General features: G+C 37.9%; 2 protein-coding genes across 4 annotated transcripts in view; both read right to left on the reverse strand.

Moving 5' to 3' along the window:
* Positions 1 to 288: 288 nt before the first annotated feature.
* On the reverse strand, positions 289 to 11,347 carry LOC117395072 (membrane cofactor protein-like). Of its 3 annotated transcripts, XM_059004580.1 has the most exons (11): positions 10,878 to 11,347; positions 7,832 to 8,020; positions 7,313 to 7,412; positions 6,902 to 6,975; positions 6,054 to 6,233; positions 5,225 to 5,410; positions 4,902 to 4,946; positions 4,025 to 4,045; positions 3,146 to 3,230; positions 1,832 to 1,925; positions 289 to 1,613 (listed from the first exon to the last, which is right to left on the reverse strand). In XM_059004580.1, the coding sequence occupies exons 1-10, from the start codon at positions 10,963 to 10,965 to the stop codon at positions 1,871 to 1,873; spliced, it is 1,023 nt and encodes a 340-aa protein (XP_058860563.1). In that variant the 5' UTR covers positions 10,966 to 11,347; the 3' UTR covers positions 289 to 1,613; positions 1,832 to 1,870. The 3 variants fall into 3 exon arrangements, with proteins under 3 accessions (XP_058860563.1, XP_058860564.1, XP_058860565.1); XM_059004581.1 differs by lacking the exon at positions 1,832 to 1,925 and having other exon boundaries at positions 292 to 1,613; positions 10,878 to 11,346; XM_059004582.1 differs by lacking the exons at positions 1,832 to 1,925; positions 3,146 to 3,230 and having other exon boundaries at positions 292 to 1,613; positions 10,878 to 11,344.
* A 2,357-nt stretch (positions 11,348 to 13,704) lies between these two features.
* Positions 13,705 to 21,853, reverse strand: part of LOC117430300 (zona pellucida sperm-binding protein 3 receptor-like) — a 34,105-nt gene continuing 25,956 nt past the window's right edge. Inside the window, exons 14-21 of the mRNA XM_059004551.1 lie at positions 21,187 to 21,366; positions 20,360 to 20,545; positions 19,709 to 19,771; positions 18,258 to 18,314; positions 17,486 to 17,506; positions 16,608 to 16,695; positions 15,298 to 15,391; positions 13,705 to 15,077 (exon numbers count right to left, since the gene is read on the reverse strand). Coding sequence (XP_058860534.1) covers positions 15,337 to 15,391; positions 16,608 to 16,695; positions 17,486 to 17,506; positions 18,258 to 18,314; positions 19,709 to 19,771; positions 20,360 to 20,545; positions 21,187 to 21,366 — 650 coding nt within the window. The 3' untranslated portion in view covers positions 13,705 to 15,077; positions 15,298 to 15,336. The remainder of the gene's footprint in view (positions 15,078 to 15,297; positions 15,392 to 16,607; positions 16,696 to 17,485; positions 17,507 to 18,257; positions 18,315 to 19,708; positions 19,772 to 20,359; positions 20,546 to 21,186; positions 21,367 to 21,853) is intronic.

Raw genomic sequence — 21,853 nt, forward strand, 5'->3', positions numbered from 1 at the left:
CAGTTCTACATCTTGAGTGTAAGATTGATCTGCTTGCTCCTGAGCCTCTGTGTTTCATTTGACTAGAGCAATCTGTTGCTAAATGCATAGCTGGATATCAGACATCCATTCCATTTCAATGTTCAGCCTGAGCACCTGTCAAAAGAACACTGTAGCACTTGTCATTCGCACAGTCCAGAGCACACTGGCTTTATTTCAAAATGTAAGTGCACGCTGTCCTCCATGATTGGTTTGCCTTTGGTCTACAAATTTCTGATAGCACACACTTTTAACTTTTTATATGCAGTTGAAAGTTATATGTAACACAATTTTTTAAATTTTTTTTTATTAAAGCAGTACAGAGAAGAATAAAAAGATTCCTCAAAAGCAAATTGATGATTCGGTGAAAGGCTAAATATGCAAGATCCCCGAGTGGAGATTTCATATTCCCTTAGCCAGTGGTTGTACCCCTTCCCCCCTCCACAAACAGAATGAGGCACACTTGATCTGTTTGTTTGATCTGAATTACGGCACAGTGCATTAGGTTGGCATGTGATGTACAGGTATATTGGATATTGAGCCAACAGAAGAATACAATTCAATTGACAGACTCTCTTCACATACTTCAATAATCGTCCTATAAAACTCCAAGAATGTATACAACACATTATATACACACACACACACACATATATATAATTTAAGGCTTTTTTTTAATCTAAAGCTGCACAAATATTTTCCAGTTCACATGATTACAAAATCTCTTAATGTTGCACAATCTTATATATATATAAACTTTTATGAAAGGCCAATATTACCACAGACCTATTATACTCCTTCATACTGAGAAACGTGCCAGTGCAGAAAGATACACAATACTGGATTAACAGTGATGGGAATTGTACACATATACACTGCTGTGCAAAAGTCTAAGACGTTTCTGCATGTTTCTACTCTTTGTATTTTTCACGTCTCGATCGTGCATTGTTTATCTGATCCTGCCGTGCCTTACGTCAATTTAAAGGATTTTTTATTTTTTTTGGATGCTTCTCGCACCCCCCCTGGGATTGCTTCTCTCCCCTCCCCCACCCCAGGAGGTGAGCCCTCCCTGTTGAGAACCACTGTGTAAATGTGAAGGCCACCACAACACCTCACACTAGCTGCCCATGCACAGTTCACCCTGAGCTGCCGTGATTACAAGTTCCTGAAGACCCCGATCAACGGAAACCGACAAGCCTGGCCTCCCCCACCCAAACCAAGCTGCATCAAGAACAGTCAACGCTGCACAACAGCAGAAAACACCAGCGCAGGACCGGAGTAAACCGCTGATGCTCACAACATCCATATACATTGCAACTCCTGAATGTGTCCAAGGCTTTTGCACAGCACGGTGTATATATATAAACATTTTCAGATGGTATCAAATGTAATAGCTAATAAACTATTTATTTCAAACTCCAGCCCCTACTACTGTATTGCTGAAAGTGAGTGGTGCACACAATTGAATGTTCAGTGAAATAAATAAAATCAGATCATAGTGCCTGTATTGATGCACACCACTGGAGAGAATCCTTTTCAGCTGAACGGCATTAATTTAATAAGCAGCAGCAGTGCCAGGAGAAGAAGAGGATTTCCTGCAAAACATAACAAAACACAAAACAGACATTAAAACACTTTCAATGTACAATCCAGTTATATACTCTAGTGGAAAATGTACCCAAGTTGCAATTCGAATAAACCCTGAATGGACGCTGCATACTCAGTTTCACTGAAATTAGATTTAAGGCAAAAGAGTAGAGAGATTCTTCAGGCAAAAAAAATAAAAATTACCACACACATAATTAATAGATACCTTTTTAAACTCAAATCACAATAATTTTTGTGTTGCTCATCAATCATCTTTAATAGCTGAGTTCATTTCATGATTTCCTGTAGTATGGTATGAGCTAGATGTTGAAAATAAATGTTCATAAGCCAGGAATAAAAAATAAAAAAATACGAAAAGTCAGAAGAGAATTAATCAACAAGCACTAGATGAAAAATACATTTTATTGCAATTTCATATAAAAACATAAAAACCTCTGTTTCTTCTCACATAAGACCTTATAGAATTACAGAGCTATGAAACATAGCAGGTATTTTTTATTTATTTATTTTTTAAAGTATCTTCAAATCTGATTTTGAATTGCTTTAATTGGAATTTGTAATCCGAGTGGTTCTGGGTTGTGTTGCTCCAATATAGAGTTCTCTCTTTTCTCTAAATCTGCTTTCCCTGGCTTTGATCTTATCTAGAGAATCCCAAGTGCAGGCACTGAACAGCCTTCCTCATCCCATTCAAATAATGAGACCATGTGACCTTTCAACTGTCCATAACCATGCAAGTCAGTGGAGCCGGCAGACAGTAGAGGGCCTTGCAGAGCTCACATGCTTGGTCACAGGATTTGAACAGGATGAGGGACACCAAGACATGATTATTTTATACAACAAAGCTTCAGGTATGCTGGAAACCCAATTCCAAAAATATTCAAAACAAAACTTACAATTTACTTAATGAAATTCTTAATACAGTTCAATTTATGTTTCGTTGCTACACACATTGATCACATTGATAATGTTTCGGGGGGGGGGGGGGGGGGGTAGCACATTACAAACAAAGCAGACCAGTAGTGTTGAGAGGGTTAATAGGAATATTAGTACAAGCTAAGATAGGAAACTTATCCAACTTCTATAAAACACCCATATAAATCTGTAAAATACACTCAGACATGGAAATGTTTATATTTTATGTTAATAAAGCAGGATTAATATGTACATTAAACGATGGCAGTGTTTGGATCTGACGCTGGTTAGATGATCAAGATAGACCCCAAACTGTGTTTGAGAAAGCCATAGAAGCCCAACAAAGTTAATATGCAAGAAAAACACAGGAAACTGACAGACAAGACAAAACTGCATCTCCTCGTATGCCTCCAAAAAGTGGAAAGAAAACTAGAAATAATCAAGGCTGAAGAACGATTAATTAATTTTGTCTTGCCTAAAAAAGGAAAATAAAAGAAATCTTCTAGACAGAGTACAGTATGAGAGTTCAAGGGCTTATGCATGCAAGCTCAAAAGGCCAGCAGAAGCAAGTTTACAGACAACATTATAAAACAGTGTCTGGTCTCACCCATTCCTATTTCTGAAACACAGGCAATAGACCAGAACAGCAACAATCACCAATATGACAGCAGCAAATACGCCAAGAATGATTCCTTCAAGAATTAAAAAAAAAAAACACAAAACGAAGATTTCAAGTCATACAAAATAATCAGAGTAACGGGATTGAATAATGTTAACAATCTTAAATTCAATATGATAAAGCCTAATTATGGCAAAACTTTTTGACAACAAAATGTTTTGTTGCTCATCCATGGTTTCACATTGTGCTGAAGTGAGGCTGGTCTACTACAGGACTATGAAAGTCAAGACACACAATCGCTTTGTGCCTGGCATAGGTCTTTAAAAGCAAAAGGCTAGTGAATTAAAACCATCTCGCCAGAAAAAGATTATTTGGGGGAAGTTCACTTTCACATAAGAAATCATTCAATACAACTTAAACGATAGTAATTTCCAGTTTTAATCCAGTTAAAGGCATAAACAGAACAAGAGGGGAGTTCACTTGACAGGAGCAATGTCTGTCAGATGAGGGGAAGGACTGATTCAGCACAGGGGTGTCCCGTGTCCTGACATGGATGTTCTGAGTCAAGGAGAGGTTTCAGGGCTCAAGCCTCCAGGAGGGAAGGATGGGACACCTATCCTAGTCCCCTGAACTTTTACAAGGAGTTATCATTTAAATTTACAAACTGTAACACTGTGCTTCATATTTATATTATAAATGTATTACTGTAGAATTGTACTAAAATAAAAGGTACCCTTTTTACTTTTTCAATTCAATATTCTGAAGTAATTTTTATAATTGGTCTCTTTAAGTCAAGTGGTTTCCCACAGATTCAGAGAACTTGATTTACCAGATGAAGTTATGCCACCCATCCCCATCCCAACTTACCACATGTTGTGCCACACAGCACTGAAAAAAAAAAAAAAAAAAAAAGTTAAAATGGTAACTAAAATAAAAGGGGTGGGGGGGGCGACATTCGGATTTGATATTTTTTGCTGGTGTCAAAGAAAAAAATTATTAAGAGTACAGATAGAAAAATAGTGTGACATTATAACAGCACGTGTGGGACAAAGATGATTGTAAAAGTATTTGTAAAGGCACTTTTAGCATTTAACTAGTCGGGCAAATTGTAACTGGCAATGCACTCCATTTATTTTTATAGTCTACAACATAAAATTTTAGCATGTTATTTTTGCAGAAGACAGCCATTTTACAAGCACCATTATGACATAATCTTTGCAACAGCAATTTGTTTTTAATTTTTTTTTAAACCACACAAACCTCCTTTACATTATCTTTGCAGGCATGTTCAGACCCAAAACAAGAATAAATAAGTACTATAGACATTGAAAAAAATGTACACTTGTCAAATTACTTGAATTGAATCAGTACTTAAAAGACATAGGACAACAGTATTTCATACGTATTTAAGGTTGAAGAGGTTTATAGTAACTTCTGTAAAATAGATGTTAACCAAATAAAACGGGGGGGGGGGGGGCAGTTTGCAATGGAATGAAAGAGCCATGTCTGCATGCTGGAAAGAAAGCCTGTGATTGAGCAGCATGGAATTATTCTTATTTAATTTAATCACTATTTTTAATGACCAGAATAGGTTGTACTTCTAACAGAAGGTCGTTAAACAATAATCAATATTTTTGCTTTTTCGTGGTTAACATGTCTGTGCCATCTGACAATGCCAGGGTCAGCAGGGTGGTTTAGCGGGGGGTTGGGGGGGTTGGGTGTTAATAATGGTTAAACACATTACCAGGAGAGGGTGTCGGAGGCACTTCTGTGGTTGTGGTGGTTGGAGCTAAATAAAATAAATAAAACAATTAGGTTGTATGCAAGTTCAATACATTAATATTGCATAGTGAATCTCAAAGGTGAATGTATAGAACAGGTTTCTACAAGGCTAATACTGATTTAACAAATAATGCAACATAGATGTTATCAATAAATACATAATTCCTATATTACCTTTAATAGTTTACAACAGACAATAAGAACTCTCTTGAAGGTTTGCTGGTCAGCATGATGTTTACTGTGTTTCAAGTTAGTGTTTTATCTCAAAGCGTGAATGGTACTTACCTTTTTGGCAAGTCGGAAGTTCAGGTTCCCAAATTTCATTTACTCCACATGTAACAGTGTCAGTGCCATGGAGAATATACCCAGAATTACAAGCAAAGGTAATGAAATCCCCATAGTTATAATCAGGTCCAAATCCGGCTACCTTACGGCCATTTTCCACTGGAACAGAAGGGCAGCCTTTGTGATCTGTAATAACAAACAAGTAATGGTCAAACAGATTACCATTAAATGGCTGTAGCATAGATCTAGAAAATATTTAAAAAGCTGAGTCTGCTACAGTTTGAAATTAAAGCAACATTTTCAATGAAGAAATTAATTAATTACCCATTATCTGCATACGTATATATAAGTGATTTTGTGAACACTGTATGAATATTACTTTTAAATTATAGATCTTAATAAAAAATATAAAGTAACAGAATGGGGACTATCGTTCAAACTGAAACCAAAAGGTCACATGATTTCAAACGGTGTATTAGGTTGGATGTAAACGTGGCTGTGTTCAGTTTGGCCAGCCTGACAGCGGGGTTAATTAAAATATTATTTTTATTTGTAAACATTTAATCAAAACTAGGGATGGATTGTGTGCTGGTGTGTTAAAACTTACAAATACGTCTGCAAGAGGTACAGTGGCATCATCATTTCAAACTGAGGTTGTTTTTTTGTGTTTGTTTTATTAAACAGTTCATTATATCTCAGTGGGGAGTGATGTGTTACGTTTGTGTGATGAGGTGGCAGCCGGGGGTCCATCAGAGATCAATCTACCCCTTCCAGAATGACACACCCCTCAAAATCACACAGTTACATCATTAAACAAAGCAATACATACCTTTACATGCTGGAGGGTCACTACTGTAGTTTCCATATTTGGTGCAAACAAGCTCCCTATTACCCACCAGAACCCCTTTATTACACTTGTAGATAATAGATGTGCCAAATGTGACAGTTCCCTGAGGTGGGTTTGTGATTTCACCGTTTACAATCTCTGGAGGGTTTGGACACTTAACAACTAGGAGAAAAAAAAAAAACCTTATTCCAAATATCAGCCTAATCAAAATCAATGGTTTATATCAAATGCATCTTTAATACATTACTTCACATAATCAGTACATAAACAGTTAGATAGATAGATAATACATGGTATTTGCACACTTGCATTTCGTTAGGAACCATCTAAAGGAACATCTAATATCTGCAAGGTGTGCTAATGGTTTACTCTGCACCTTACAATCAAACATTGTGCAAATAATACATCTGAACTCTCTCAACATTGCTAACCTGTATACCAGTCTAGGCAAGATAATTCCACTCAAACTGCAGACTAAATCTATGTACAACTTTATTTATTTTTCAGTATATGGCACAGACACTATTCATATCCTAATATTCATGTACAAAGAATAAAAGTTAATTTCAATACAGAAACAAAAAAGGAAAACTATACCGTTAAACTATTCTTATTTAACTCTACATTAAAACAATATAGAACTGGGTGTTGTGTTAAATACAAGCTGATTTGCACCCCCTCAAGGTGAGAGCAGCCAGTAGCCACTCTGACCTCTCGTGGAGTTCCTATCAGCTTGCACTCTACAGCATCCTATATGATACTCTATACATAGAACAATTATATTTAAAAACATTATTTTATTTTTTTTAAAAACACACAAGCCTACTTACTTTCACATATAGGAATGGCACCATCCCAGCCAGCAGCGCGACAGTTTCTGACACCACTGCCTACCAACTGGTATCTAAAACAAATAAGAAACACAGAATCTCTAATGATGTTTTTTTTTTTTTTTAATCTAGCTGCAACTACGTGGTTTATTGCCAGCTTTTAAAACAGTGTTGCTTTCAGAAATGTAGCTAAACACAGGCCACAGTAATTTTGATCTCAACTGGACAAGATGCAAATCTTAAACTTTAATTTACATATGAGCACCTGCACTATATCACTGATGACAGGGACATGCGTCCCCAGGACAAGAACAGTAATATTATTATAGTAATAATACATCTCATTACTGGATTATATGCACATACTACCCCAACCTTAATAATCTTGAGCATCAACCACAACATACTCACCCTTCATCACAAACTGCATAAGCCTTGTCTCCAAAAAGAACACCCTCATCAGTATTAAAGCGTCCATTAAGTATCTCTCCTGGACTTCCACATGATCGGCCTGAAAGAGAAAATACAATCAAAATCTGAAATGATTATTTTACACGACAGCATGGCGGTGCACTTTCCATTGGAAGTTTCCATCCCTGAAAACTAAATAACATTCTCTAAAAGCTGAAAAAACAGTAGTTTAATTGTTCCCTACATTGCACACAAATGTGTACTTTAGTAAATGTTAGTATTTAGCAACACCTGATTTATTTTATTAAAAAATGTCCGCTTACATAATATCATTGAGACAAATAGTATTGTTTAAGAGAATACCCCTTGTAGACAGTATAAATAGCTACTTTGTCAAAGACCATTTAAAACAGAATTTCTAAAAGAAGTGTCCGTCCGTCCCCACTAACAAATTAGTGATTAAGTAGTCTAGCAATACAATAACAGACACCATATAACAAATATCAAAATCATACTTACGATCACACACCAAGGTCAGATGTGACCACTCTGAATTGGTACAGGTGATTGTTGGAGATCCAGTCACTGGTACATACCCACTGCGACATGTATAAGTGACTTTAAATCCCTCGACAAAGTCAGATGGCCCTTGAATTTGATCATCTTTCAGTATGGCAGTCTCATAATCTGGAGGATAGCCACATTGTCCTAAAAAGAGCAAGCAATCCAGTTTAGAGATTTCACCATTACAAATTGTCTTTATTTTTTAAATTGCTGTGATAAACAAGCCAAGGGATCTTACAGCTATCCTGCTTTTAGACCTCCTTGCCCTTCCGGTGTCATTCACCTTGAGGGTACGCACTGTATGTGTAAAAATACAAGTATGACAAACGCATGTATAAAAAGAAATGGACAGCCTATATCCCCCCGATTTAATGAAGTTTTGGCCCTTTGTTTTCAAACAGCTCAGAATGAGACTTTGAAACCCCAGAAACCCACCTGACATACTGTTGTTAACTGGCAATTACAGGGCAATTTAAAACTACGAGCGGCAGCTAAACTTATATGGAAATCTGGCGTGTATCAAGAAGTTAGAAGCCAGAAGAGTCAGAAGAGGTGGCATTAATGATCCTCCTGCCAGACAGCAACGTATAGGCCTGTCAGTGATAGCTGCATACCCCCCATACCATCTGTGATCATTATATGAACTGTACATGGGTAGACCATACATACAACAACAGACAAAACGCTTAAGTTTGGTATTTTATTGGCCCATTGTCCATATGACATATTATTAACATATTATTTTTTACCGTCTGTATTTTCTGAGTACTTTGAGGCCATATTGCTTTATAAAATGAAGTTCTGCTTCCATTGATAAAAATGGAGCTCTCCAAAAAAGGTAGACTGTAGTTACCCGAGCAACGTTTAAAAATGGCTCCGTCGATATATATCTAAACATCGAAATAAAACACGGCATTTTCTGTCTCTCAATGTGAACTCAATGTTACGTTATTATTGTTTTTTGTAAGTATAACAGTAATCTGCCCCGACTTTAGGAACAATGCAGACCTATACCGTTTCAACAAGGAACGTTTACTGAAATAAAAAAAATAACCTTGTCGCTGTTACCATGTCATAAGGTGATGTAGCACCCACAAGATTTAAGTAAAGTACTTACGTGTTTAATCCTGTGTAATATCTGGAAAATGCCTATTTTTTGTGTGTAAACTAAAGTTCTGTAGTTCAGGAGAATGGTGGCGCCATTCGAGAGAGACGGATATAGATCTGCATTATTCCTTGCTCCCCAGAATGTGACCACTGACAATGGACCGCAAAGGGTTAGTAGTTTTATTCATTGTGCAGTACACCCCGTCTTTTGACTGAGATCTCTATTTTAATTAGTATGTTTGAATGATTTCTGATTAAAACAGGAACTTTTTACATGTAAAGTGAAAACTTTCATAAAACGTTCTATTGTTATTAAGGCTAATTACAGTCTACCCCTTTTGTGTGTGCGTTTATATTCTTGTCTCTAGTTTGTGGCTATCTCAAATACCAGTGCACAGTGGGATAAGAATCTACTGCCCGTTATCCCATTTCCTTTTCTAGCAAGATTCACTGAGCGCACAGATAAATGACCTAAAACAGCCGGATTGAACTCCAGTGACTTCAACCACAAATGTCGAGTGGTGATAGAGAAGCATGAATCCAGAAACGGCGTTTGTATGATAATTAGAGCTGAGGGATACAGGGTTTGGCTGGGTCACTGGAACTCGTGGGTGAAGGGAACTAAACTTGCAAATACTGGATCCAGTGTTAATTTATATGGATTCTAATAAATTGTGGGAACTGAGTAGAAGTGGTCACCTGTATGTTCCAGACGGTGGTTCTAGAGCAGGGGTGTCAAACTCCAGTCCTCGACGGCTGCAGGGTCTTCTGCTTTTCATTCCAACTCAAGCTCTCAATTAACATAATTGATCTAATTATTTGTTCAATTGGACATATTTCATATTTTTCAAGGTCTTTTACAGTTGATGATTTAAAAAATGCACTTGATTCAAGGTACATGACCTGTGAAACATTTTGAGACCTGGAGAGAAGTGTTAAATGTGTCCAGTTAAATAAATAATTAGACCAATTAAGTAATTGAGAGCTCGGGTGGAACGAAAGCCAGAAGACACTGCGGCCCTCCAGTAACTGAGTTTGACACCCCTGTTCTAGAGGCATATGTGTGTGTATAATAAGTTGCATTTGATTTATATTTGTTAAATGGGTGGTCAACTGGATAAAGAATTTTAAATGTATATGCTGTGGACTGAGTTCTCAATTGTGTCTGGTGGTGAACTTTAGGTGGTGTGGCTCCCCTGTGGAAGTATTCTCGAACCTGTGTAAGCCTTTTCTTTTCAGTCAGTGCGCCCTGCTAAGGTGCACACGGTTAAGAGGTATTTTATGTCTGTACGGGTAAGTCCCGTGTTGGTGTAGACAGTACTACTTTGATACAGATTGGGCAGCTGTGACAAACAGAATACAGTGTGTTACAACACGGTGTGTTTATTTTTTTATTTATAATTTCTTTATAAAGCGCTGCCGGTGTATTAAAAAGCGAAGGTTCGTATTCTGTAAACCAGTTATTTGGTACATTTCTAGTTCACAAGTTATTAAATATGAATCCACCCATATCAAAGACTAATAACAGTACCTATACTTTTACAAACATAACAATGTAGCCTTACTTGAATGTATTTGTATTTGCTTGCGATTGTAAGTCGCCCTGGATAAGGGCGTCTGCTAAGAAATAAATAATAATAATAATAAAATAATAATTAGGCCAGTGGATTGGTTTTGTTAATAGCTGCTATTATCAAATACAGGAATGCTTCGAATCGTAGGTACATATGATATGAAAAGAGCGAGACACCACAATGCCTGTGCTAATGCCCTCCGTGTCAGGTCTTACTGCTACTCACACACATTATATATATATATATATATATATATATATATATATATATATATATATATATATATATATATATATATATATATATATATTATGACTTACCAGACACACGGACAATGAGCAAGGCCAGCCCCACACATAGTGAAATCATAAACACGTTGTCGGCAGAATTTGTATTGCGTCCAGGCATTTTTCTTCCTAGTTATTCTCTTCAAATTGTTCAAGAAGAAAACTACGTCACCGAGTCCTCGTCTGGTATTCCTTGGTTTTGTGATTCGCCTGGTTGTGGTTGTAGCTCTGCCTTGAAAATGTAGACTTTATTCAACAAAATGCCTTTTCTCCTTTTTTTTAGTCTCTTCGCATTTGTGAATTTCCAACACAAAATTAGGTGGAGAAAAAAATCACTAGAGCTGGTTGTGTTGAAAATGAAATGCTTATTATAAAGAATATAAATGTGTTGTTGTTTAAGGGGTTTGTTCCTTAAGACAACACTTTCTAAAGTACAAACTCGGCTTCAGAGCAGCAAGAAGATATAATACAGGTGTCCTCTATTCTCTTATTCCCACCCCCCTTATTGCCTCCGCCCACTCGCGCAACAACAAGCGGTTGGCAAGGTAACGTCAGGACGTACACACAGAGGAAGTGTTTAGGGTGCGGTACAGTCATTACTCCTGTGTGTTTAAATCTATATTACACTGTTTAAATCTGTATTTTTGACTGGAAAGTTTGTAGTAATTACACCACTCCTTTTTATCTATAGTCATGTGTCGGTACCTGCTGGGTTGCTTGCAGATTTCTCAAGAGGTATGATGCAGCAGGTATGCCTCTGTGGTATTACAGGCTTAGGGTGGGACCTTGGAGGTACTCCAAATTCCTCTTTGGAAACTTTGATGTTTCCTCAACTCAACCCCTAGGTAGACCCTACTTCAAAATACAGCACTCGGTGCTTATTTCAAATAAAACAAGGAAGTGTAAATAGGGATTTTGCATTTTGTTCAAAGTCACTATAAACTTCAGGGCAGTGCCTTCCTGGCATACACTGCTTGGCACGGAGCTAGAATGGTATCTGCTATTGATATTTGTTGTTCTTCTCCTATCACATGATAACCCCCTGCTGCTGCAAGCAGTAAACTGTGTGCAGGACAAGGGTAAGCTGCAGAACCTTGTGTCAAACATGGAACTTAACTGCAGTACACCGAGGCAGCCTCACCAGGCTGGCAGGACTCAATCGTTATTACACACTGATAAGTAACCCATGTTGACTATTCCAAAGCAGCACGACACATTAAACAATCCTTCTTGTTGTTATAGGCTACATTACAGTAAACAGGTCCAAGGTCAACAGCTTTATTGGGTCAGGGTTTAGGTGTTGATATTTAATTGTCATACAATGTCTTGTAATATCAAGTGACTTGTTATAAAGCTGCTTACAGTATGTTTTGACAAGCTACACATCAAATTTAGCCTGACAGGATAACTGAGATTAGGCATTTTTTCAGTGAATAATAATTTTTTAAAAATGTGCTTGTGTAACTCCATTGAATACTTACCCAGGCTCTCACTGCAGCATGCCTTAGCCATGTTACAATGTTTAGATGCAGTGGAATAGCATTCTTATAAAAAAGGGATGGTCTTCCACTATTGCAGAAGTGATGTGTGTTAGACTGGCACATATTTTATCATCATGAAACAGGTGTATTAATGAAATCGTGATGCACTGCCAAGGTATGTATTTAATAACCTCCTCCCATAACCACAGAACCTAAACCTCTGGGTAGGAGAGAATCCCTCATGTCCTTTGTGTTCATCACCTGCAACATTTAGGCACATTTTGACAGGATGTAAGGTGGGTCTTAGCCAAGAACGGTTTACTTGGCGCCATAACCAGGTGCTGCGATGTTTGGCCTTAGCATTGGAAGACAAGCATAACATGACCAATAAGTTGCCACCAGTTCCATCAAAACATTACACACAAAAGACAACATTCCTCCGCCCAGGAGACCAACTGCCAGGAAAAGGTGTTAAAACCAAGCCTCGCCCAGGACAACTGGAAGCTGCTAGAGAAATGTGGCAGATGTTGGTTAACGGCTTATTTTTCCACCTGAGATTGCCACCAACCTTCGACCAGATATTGTGTTGTGGTCTGGATCACCTGGTAGAGTTAACAGTGCCATGGGATGATGCTGTGGATGAGGCGTATGAGAGGAAGAAACTTCGGTATGCTCAACTAGCTGCTGAAGCGGAACACCGAGGATGGAGAGTCCAGGTTTACCCAGTGGAGGTGGGTTGTCTAGGATTTATGGCACACTCTACAACCCGGTTTCTCAGAGACGTTGGATTCAGTGGTCAAGACTTGTGTCGCACAGTGAAGAACTTATCTGAAGCAGCAGAGAGGTGCAGCAACTGGCTGTGGTTGAGACGGAAAGATTCTGGTTGGGGATCTCAAGCACAATAGAAAGAAAGAAATGCTGATGTACGGGTAAGTAAGCTGGGTTGAGTTGAGTGTGGTACGGAGGGAAGGGGAGGCCGGGACGTCAGAATCACCGTCGAGCCCTCATGAGGTGTCATGGGCTAGTCGACGCAACACAACAAGGTTGGAAGGTACCCACTTGAACACCCCAGAGATGTACCCTACTTAGCTCAATCCAGACGGTTGTCATGCTGATGCGCTGGGGAGGCCGCACTGTGTCCCCAGCGGCTGTGTTTACCGACGCCCTTCTCATTGTTTTCATGCACTTTCTGGCAGCTGGAAGAGATTTACTTTCCACTGGGTCTGTGTGCCAGCACACCACTCCTATTTCATTGCTAACACAGCACACAACATCACTGTACATTTCAGGAGGATGAAAACTCAAGGACCCATTCATTTAAAGAAGCCATTGTGACAGAAACTAAACTGGCCGGTACACGTTAAACAAACACAGGCATCTTTTTATTTTTTAAACCCATTTTTATTAAAGCAGTACAGAGAAGAATAAAAAGATTCCACAAAAGCAAAGTGATGATTCGGTGAAAGGCTAAATATCCAAGATCCCTTTTAGTGGAGATTTCAAATGCCCTTAGCCAGTGGTTGTACCCTTCCACCCTTCCTCCCTCCCCCCGTTCACAAACAGAATGAGGCACACTTGATCTGTTTGTTTGATATGAATTACGGCACAGTGCATTAGGTTGGCATGTGATGTACAGGGATATTGGATATTGAGCCAACAGAAGAATACAATTCAAATTGACAAACTTCACAATCTTTCAAAAATATTGTTCATATAAAATTCCAATAATTTTACACAACACATTATATACACACACATTCTCTCTCTCTCTCTCTCTCTCTCTCTCTCTCTCTCTCTCTCTATATATATAATTTTTTTTATCTAAAGCTGCACAAATATTTTCCAGTTTACATGATTACAAAATCTCTTAATGTTGCGTTATAATTATATATATATATATATATATACACATATATATATATATATATACACACATATATATACACTTTTATGAAAGGCCAATATTAGCACAGACCTATTATACTCCTTATACTTAGAAAAGTGCCAATGCAGAAAGATATACAATGTTGGATTAACACTGATGGGAATTGTACACATATACACTGCTGTGCAAAAGTCTAAGACGTTTCTGCATGTTTCTACTCTTTGTATTTTTCACGTCTCGATCGTGCATTGTTTATCTGATCCTGCCGTGCCTTACGTCAATTTAAAGGATTTTTTTTTTTTTGGGATGCTTCTCGCACCCCCCCTTGATTCCTTCGCTCCCCCCCTAGAAGGTGAGCCCTCCCTGTTGAGAACCCCTGACTAAATGTGATGGACTTGCCACCACAACACCTCACACCAGCTGCCCATGCACAGTTCACCCTGAGCTGCCGTGATTACAAGTTCTTGAAGACCCCGATCAACGCAAACCGACAAGCCTGGCCTCCCCCACCCAAACCAAGCTGCATCAACAACAGTCAAAGGCCCGGAGTAAACCGCTGATGCTCACAACATCCATATACATTGCAACTCCTGAATGTGTCCAAGACTTTTGCACAACACAGTGTATATATATATAAACATTTTCAGATGGTATCAAATGTAACAGCTAATAAACTATTCATTTCAAACTCCAGCCCCTACTACTGTATTGCTGAAAGCGAGTGGTGCACACAATTGAATTTTCAGTGAAATAAATAAAATCAGATCATAGTGTCTGTACTGATGCACACCACTGGAGAGAATCCTTTTCAGCTGAACGGCATTAATTTAATAAGCAGCAGCAGTGCCAGGAGGAGAAGAGGATTTCCTGCAAAACATAACAAAAAACACAAAACAGACATTAAAACACTTTCAATGTACAATACAGTTATATACTCTAGTGGAAAATGTACCCAAGTTGCAATTCAAATAAACCCTGAATGGACACTGCATACTCAGTTTCACTGAAATTAGACTTAAGGCAAAAGAGTAGAGAGATTCTTCAGGCAAAAAAAATAATAATTACCACACACATAATTAATAGATACCTTTTTAAACTCAAATCACAATAATTTTTGTGTTGCTCATCAATCATCTTTAATAGCTGAGTTCATTTCATGATTTCCTGTAGTATGGTATGAGCTAGATGTTGAAAATAAATGTTCATAAGCCAGGAATAAAAAATGAGAAAAGTCAGAAGAGAATTAATCAACAAGCACTAGATGAAATAAATACATTTTATTGCAATTTCATATAAAAACATAAAAACCTCTGTTTCTTCTCACATAAGACCTTATAGAATTACAGAGCTATGAAACATAGCAGGTATTTTTTATTTATTTATTTTTTAAAGTATCTTCAAATCTGATTTTGAATTGCTTTAATTGGAATTTGTAATCCGAGTGGTTCTGGGTTGTGTTGCTCCAATACAGAGTTCTCGCTTTTCTCTAAATCTGCTTTCCCTGGCTTTGATCTTATCTAGAGAATCCCAAGTGCAGGCACTGAACAGCCTTCCTCATCCCATTCAAATAATGAGACCATGTGACCTTTCAACTGTCCATAACCATGCAAGTCAGTGGGGCTGGCAGACAGTAGGGGGCCCTGGCAGAGCTCACATGCTGTGTGGTCACAGGATTTGAACAGGATGAGGGAGAGGGCTCTGTCCCAGCATTTAGGATTCTCCAGACAAGCTCAAAGCAGGGAAAGTCAGATTAAGAGAAAAATAGCAAAAGAACCCAGAAGCACTCAGAATGATTGCAAATCCCATAAAACAGTAAGAGGTTGTGCTGTATGAGGGCACTTTGGAAATGTTTGGACGAAAGCCTTCTCGTCTGCATGAAGGTGGAAGAACAGGTTTATCACAGATTTGAGACGAGATAGAAATGAGGTATTTGTGTTTATCAGTTATAGTTTCACCTTTCCCAAACACCATTCACAAAGCAGAATTTTTATTTAACACTGAACTGACTCAAGCATCACGGTCTTATAGGAGCATATCCAAATTCTATTTATTTTTTTCCCCCAAAAGTCTTGTTTTCTCCTTTAGTGTAAAACTGAACTGCTTTGTGCCGGCTGGCTGGGAATTCCAAGAAAGAAAAAAATAAATACAAAAATAAAAACTGACTGAGGAACCTCTAAAGCCACTAGAAGCCAGACCCCAAATTTCCAAAATTTGCCATCCCAAAGAATCAAAACTAGAACTAATCACGGCTGAAGAACTTAAATTAATTTTGTCTTGCCTAAAAAAGGAAACAAAGGCAGAGTACAGTAAGAGAGTTCAAGGGTTTATGCATGCAAGCTCAAAATCCCAGCAGAAGCAAGTTTACAGACAATATTATAAAACAGTGTCTGGTCTCACCCATTCCTATTTCTGACACACAGGCAATAGACCAGAACAGCAACAATCACCAATATGACAGCAGCAAATACGCCAAGAATGATTCCTACTAGAAAAAAAAAAAAAAACACAAAAAGAAGATTTCAAGTCATACAAAATAATCAGAGTAACGGGATTGAATAATGTTAACAATCTTAAATTCAATATGATAAAGCCTAATTATGGCAAAACTTTTTTACAACAAAATGTTTTGTTGCTCATCCATGGTTTCACATTGTGCTGAAGTGAGGCTGGTCTACTACAGGACTATGAAAGTCAAGACACACAATCACTTTGTGCCTGGCCTAGGTGTTTAAAAGTAACAGGCTAGTGAATTAACACCACCTCGCCAGAAAAAGATTATTTGGGGGAAGTTCACTTTCACATAAGAAATCATTCAATACAACTTAAACGATAGTAATTTCCAGTTTTAATCCAGTTAAAGGCATAAACAGAACAAGAGGGGAGTTCACTTGACAGGAGCAATGTCTGTCAGATGAGGGGAAGGACTGATTCAGCACAGGGGTGTCCCGTGTCCTGACATGGATGTTCTGAGTCAAGGAGAGGTTTCAGGGCTCAAGCCTCCAGGAGGGAAGGATGGGACACCTATCCTAGCCCCCTGAACTTTTACAAGGAGTTATCATTTAAATTTACAAACTGCTACACCTTGCGTCATATTTACATTATAAATGTATTACTGTAGAATTGTACTAAAATAAAAGGTACCCTTTTTACTTTTTCAATTCAATATTCTGAAGTCATTTTTATAATTGGTCTCTTTAAGTCGAGTGGTTTCCCACTGATTCAGAGAACTTGATTTACCAGATGAACTTATGTCCCCCATCCCCACCCCAACTTACCACATGTTTTACCACATCGTCCTGAAAAACAAAACAAACCAGGAGTTCAAATGCTAACTGTGTGAATTGTGTGAAGAGATAACAGCACGTGCGGAACAAACACGATTGTAATATTGCTTTTACATCTAGATTGAACTAGTCAGCATAAACAGTAAGTAGTGGGGTTCTGAAAAATAACGTTCTATGTCCCCACGAGTACCTGAACTTTTTCTTTTCATTCTTAACACCCTGACAACTTTTTACACTTCTGAGTTTAAAGTCTGTTTCAAAGCTCTTTCAACATGTCCGCTCTAGTGCACTCGAGTTTGATAAATAAAAAAGTGCTCTGGCTTTTATGTTCCATACCACAGCCGTATTATCATATTACCTGTTTGGCAATGTGGGCAACAATCCTTATACTATCATCAATAATAATAATAATAATAATAATAATGTCTTTGGGATGAGATGTAAAACCGAGGCCCTATTGTAAGTGACTCTGCATCCGCAGCGGTTGATGGCGCATAGTTCACCCCCTAGTCTCTGTAAGTCGCTTTGGATAAAAGCGTCTGCTAAATGGCTAACCAATAATAATAATACCTCACACAAGCCCTGCACCCAGGCCTACAGGAAGTTTCAGGTTACCCTCAAGTACTGCAAGTATATTATGGTTTATCCATGGCTGCATGCACAATTCCTATTTGTACTGGAAATCTACAGCCTGTGATAAGCGGGATCAGCAGATTTAGCAGGGGGTGGGGGGGGGGGTGTTAATAATGGTTAAACACATTACCTGGAGAGGGTGTTGGATGCACTTCTGTGCTTGTGTTTGTTGTTGTTGTTGTTGGAGCTAAAATAAAATAAACATCCAGTACAACCGATTAAATTTCATTGATTTAGTTTTATGAACAAATTCCTATTATATTTATATATATATACAAACACACATACAGTATATATATATATATATATATTATATATATATATACACACACACACACACACACATACAGTATATATATATATTGTAACACAGCACGGAGGAGGTTAATCCTCCCTGCATGAAAAAACATGTGTGAATGCCCATTTGTTTTAATTGAATTGTTTTGCTTTGTTTAATTTAATTTGTTAATTGTTTTATTATTAATTATCCCCTGCACCTGGTAATTATTGTTAAATTAGAACTAGGTGCAGGGTATTTAAAGAGGGCAGTCAGTTTGCTCAGGGCTGCTGAGGAGGCAGAAAAGCTGCTCTGCTTCCGAGCAGTCGTAAGGTGTGTACAGTGTAAACCTGTGTGGTTTTGTTGGAGTTGTGTAGCAGGTAAATGGCTTAGCCGTCCTGCCATTTAGTTTAGGTTCTGTGTGTCTAGTTAGTGCTCGTATAGAGCTAGGTGTTTGTTTTGTTTAGTTTCGTTTTTGTGTGATTATTAAAAATAGCGCATCAGCGCTTTAAACTCCATTTCTGTGTCCTGGGTCGGTGTTTTAAAGGGGCAACGAACCCGAGTGAGCTGCAGCTCGGTTACTATATATATTATATATATATATATATATATAAAGTGGAATAGCATATCTGACAGAATAATTATTAGTAAACATAACTGCAGTAAAACAGAGATCAGAAACATCAGCATTGATTTTTGGACAGTAGTTAAAACAATGCATCAGGGGAACTGTTCATTTTTACTGGATGACAATTCAATGTCTGGATCATGACTGCTTGTATGGGTATGGCGAGAGGTGATCAAGGACTATTTAGCCGCTGGTCCCGTCTGTTAAGGGGATAAGAATAAGCCACGCCCTCTGACGATGCCAGGGTCAGCAGGGTGGACCGTGATGAAGCCACATCCGCCGGTCCACACCCCATAGTTTATCCATGGCTGCATGCATAATTTATATATTTTTAATTTATTTATTTTTATTATTTAGCAGACGCCTTTATCCAAGGCGACTTACAGAGACTAGGGTGTGTGAACTATGCATCAGTTGCAGAGTCACTTACAACTACGTCTCACCCGAAAGACGGAGCACAAGGAGGTTAAGTGACTTGCTCAGGGTCACACAATGAGTCAGTGGCTGAGGTGGGATTTGAACCGGGGACCTCCTGCTTACAAGCCCTTTTCTTTAACCACTGGACCACACAGCCTCACAATTCCTATTTGTAATGTAAATCTACAGCCTGCGATAAGCGGGATCAGCAGATTTAGAGGGGGGACGGAGGGGTGTTCATAATGGTTAAACACATTACCTGGAGAGGGTGTTGGAGGCACTTCTGTGGTGGTGGTTGTGGTGGTGGTGGTTGTTGTTGGAGCTAAAATAAAACAATTAGGTTGATAATTGACTGTTTAAATAGCGTTCAAATGCAAGTTCAGTACATTAATATTGTATATTGAATCTCACACTGAATGTGCTACTGAACAGTGTTCCTCAAACCAAGACCCAAGCATTTCACATGAGCATGTGTTTGAAAACAAACAGTGGAACTACTTATAGGTTAACTGTTGTGCCTTTGAAACAAGGATTGGGTTTTAACTCATCTCTTTGGTGCAGTCTCATTCAGATCATAATTATCTAACCTGTAATGAATATTTAAAACTTATCAAAAAGAAACATTTTAGCAATGTCAAATATAGCATTACCGATCTACAGGAAGGTATTGTTAAAACTACACAGCAAGCACCACGTGTACAGTACACACCGATTTAATTCAGGTTTATACAAGGCTAATACTGACTTAACAAATAATGCAACATAGATGTTATCAATAAATACATAATTCCTATATTACCTTTAATAGTTTACAACAGACAATAAGAACTCTCTTGAAGGTTGGCTGGTCAGCATGATGCTTACTGTGTTTCAAGTTAGTGTTTTATCTCAAAGCGTGAATGGTACTTACCTTTTTGGCAAGTCGGAAGTTCAGGTTCCCAAGTTTCATTTACTCCACATGTAACAGTGTCAGTGCCATTGAGAATATACCCAGGATTACAAGCAAAGGTAATGGAATCCCCATAGTTATAATCAGGTCCAAATCCGGCTGTCTTAAAGCCATTTATCACTTGAACAGAAGGGCAGCCATTGTGTTCTGTAATAACAAACAAGCAATGGTCAAACAGATTACCATTAAATGGCTGTAGCATAGATCTAGAAAATACTTAAAGCAGAGTCCAACACAGTTTGAAATTAAAGCAACATTTTCAATGAAGAAATTAATTAATAACCCATTATCTGCACACGTATATATAAGTGATTTTGTGAACACTGTATGAATATTACTTTTACATTATAGATCTTAATAAAAAATATAAAGTAACAGAATGGAGATTATCGGTCATACTGAAACCAAAAAGTCACATGATTCCAAACGGTGTATTAGGCTGGATGTCAAGGTGGCTGTGTCCAGTTTGGCCAGCCTGACAGCGGGGTTAATTACAATATTATTGTATTGTTACACATTTCATCAAAACCAGAGACGGATTGTGTGCCGGTCTGTTAAAACTTACAAATACGTCTGCAAGAGGTACAGTGACATCATCGTTTCAAACTGAGGTTGTTTTTTTTGTGTTTGTTTTATTAAACAATTCATTATATCTTAGTGGGGAGTGATGTGTTACGTTTGTGTGATGAGGTGGCAGCCGGGGGTCCATCAGAGATCAATCTACCCCTTCTAGAATGACACACCCCTCAAAATCACACAGTTACATCATTAAACAAAGCAATACATACCTTTACATGCTGGAGGGTCACTACTGTAGTTTCCATATTTGGTGCAAACAAGCTCCCTATTACCCACCAGAATCCCTTCATTACACCTGTAGATAATAACTGTGCCAAATGTGACAGTTCCCTGAGGTGGGTTTGTGATTTCACCGTTTACAATCTCTGGAGGGTTTGGACACTTAACAACTAGGAGAAGAAAAAAAAAACCTTATTCCAAATATCAGCCTAATCAAAATCTGTGCTAAAACAATGGTTCATATCAAATGCATCTTTAATACATTAATTCACATAATCAATAAACAAACAGATAGCTAGATAGATAGATAATACATGGCATTTGCACATTTGCATTTGGTTATAGTTTACTCTGCACCTTCAAATCAAACATTTTGCAAACACAAATGAATTCTTTCAACATTGCTAACCTGCATACAGGTCTGGGAAAAATAATTCCACTCAAACTGCAGACTAAATCCATGTACAGCTTTATTTATTTTTTAGTATATGGCACGGACACTATTCATATCCTAATATTCATGTACAAAGAATAAAAGTTAATTTCAATACAGAAACAAAAAAAAGAAAACTATACCGTTAAACTATTCTTATTTAACTCTACATTAAAAACAATATAGAATTGGGTGTTGTGTTAAATACAAGCTGAATTGCACCC

The sequence above is a fragment of the Acipenser ruthenus genome, chromosome 30 (assembly GCF_902713425.1).
Source record: "Acipenser ruthenus chromosome 30, fAciRut3.2 maternal haplotype, whole genome shotgun sequence".
Lineage (NCBI taxonomy): Eukaryota > Metazoa > Chordata > Actinopteri > Acipenseriformes > Acipenseridae > Acipenser > Acipenser ruthenus.

Coding starts and splice junctions, on each gene's coding strand:
- LOC117395072 (XM_059004580.1), bottom strand. CDS start 10,965: ATGCCTGGACGCAATACAAATTCTGCCGACAACGTGTTTATGATTTCA. Junction 4,947..5,224: donor ACTTCCGACTTGCCAAAAAG/GTAAGTACCATT, acceptor TATTTTATTTAG/CTCCAACCACCACAACCACA. Junction 1,926..3,145: donor TGTTTCAGAAATAGGAATGG/GTGAGACCAGAC, acceptor TTCAACATCTAG/CTCATACCATACTACAGGAA.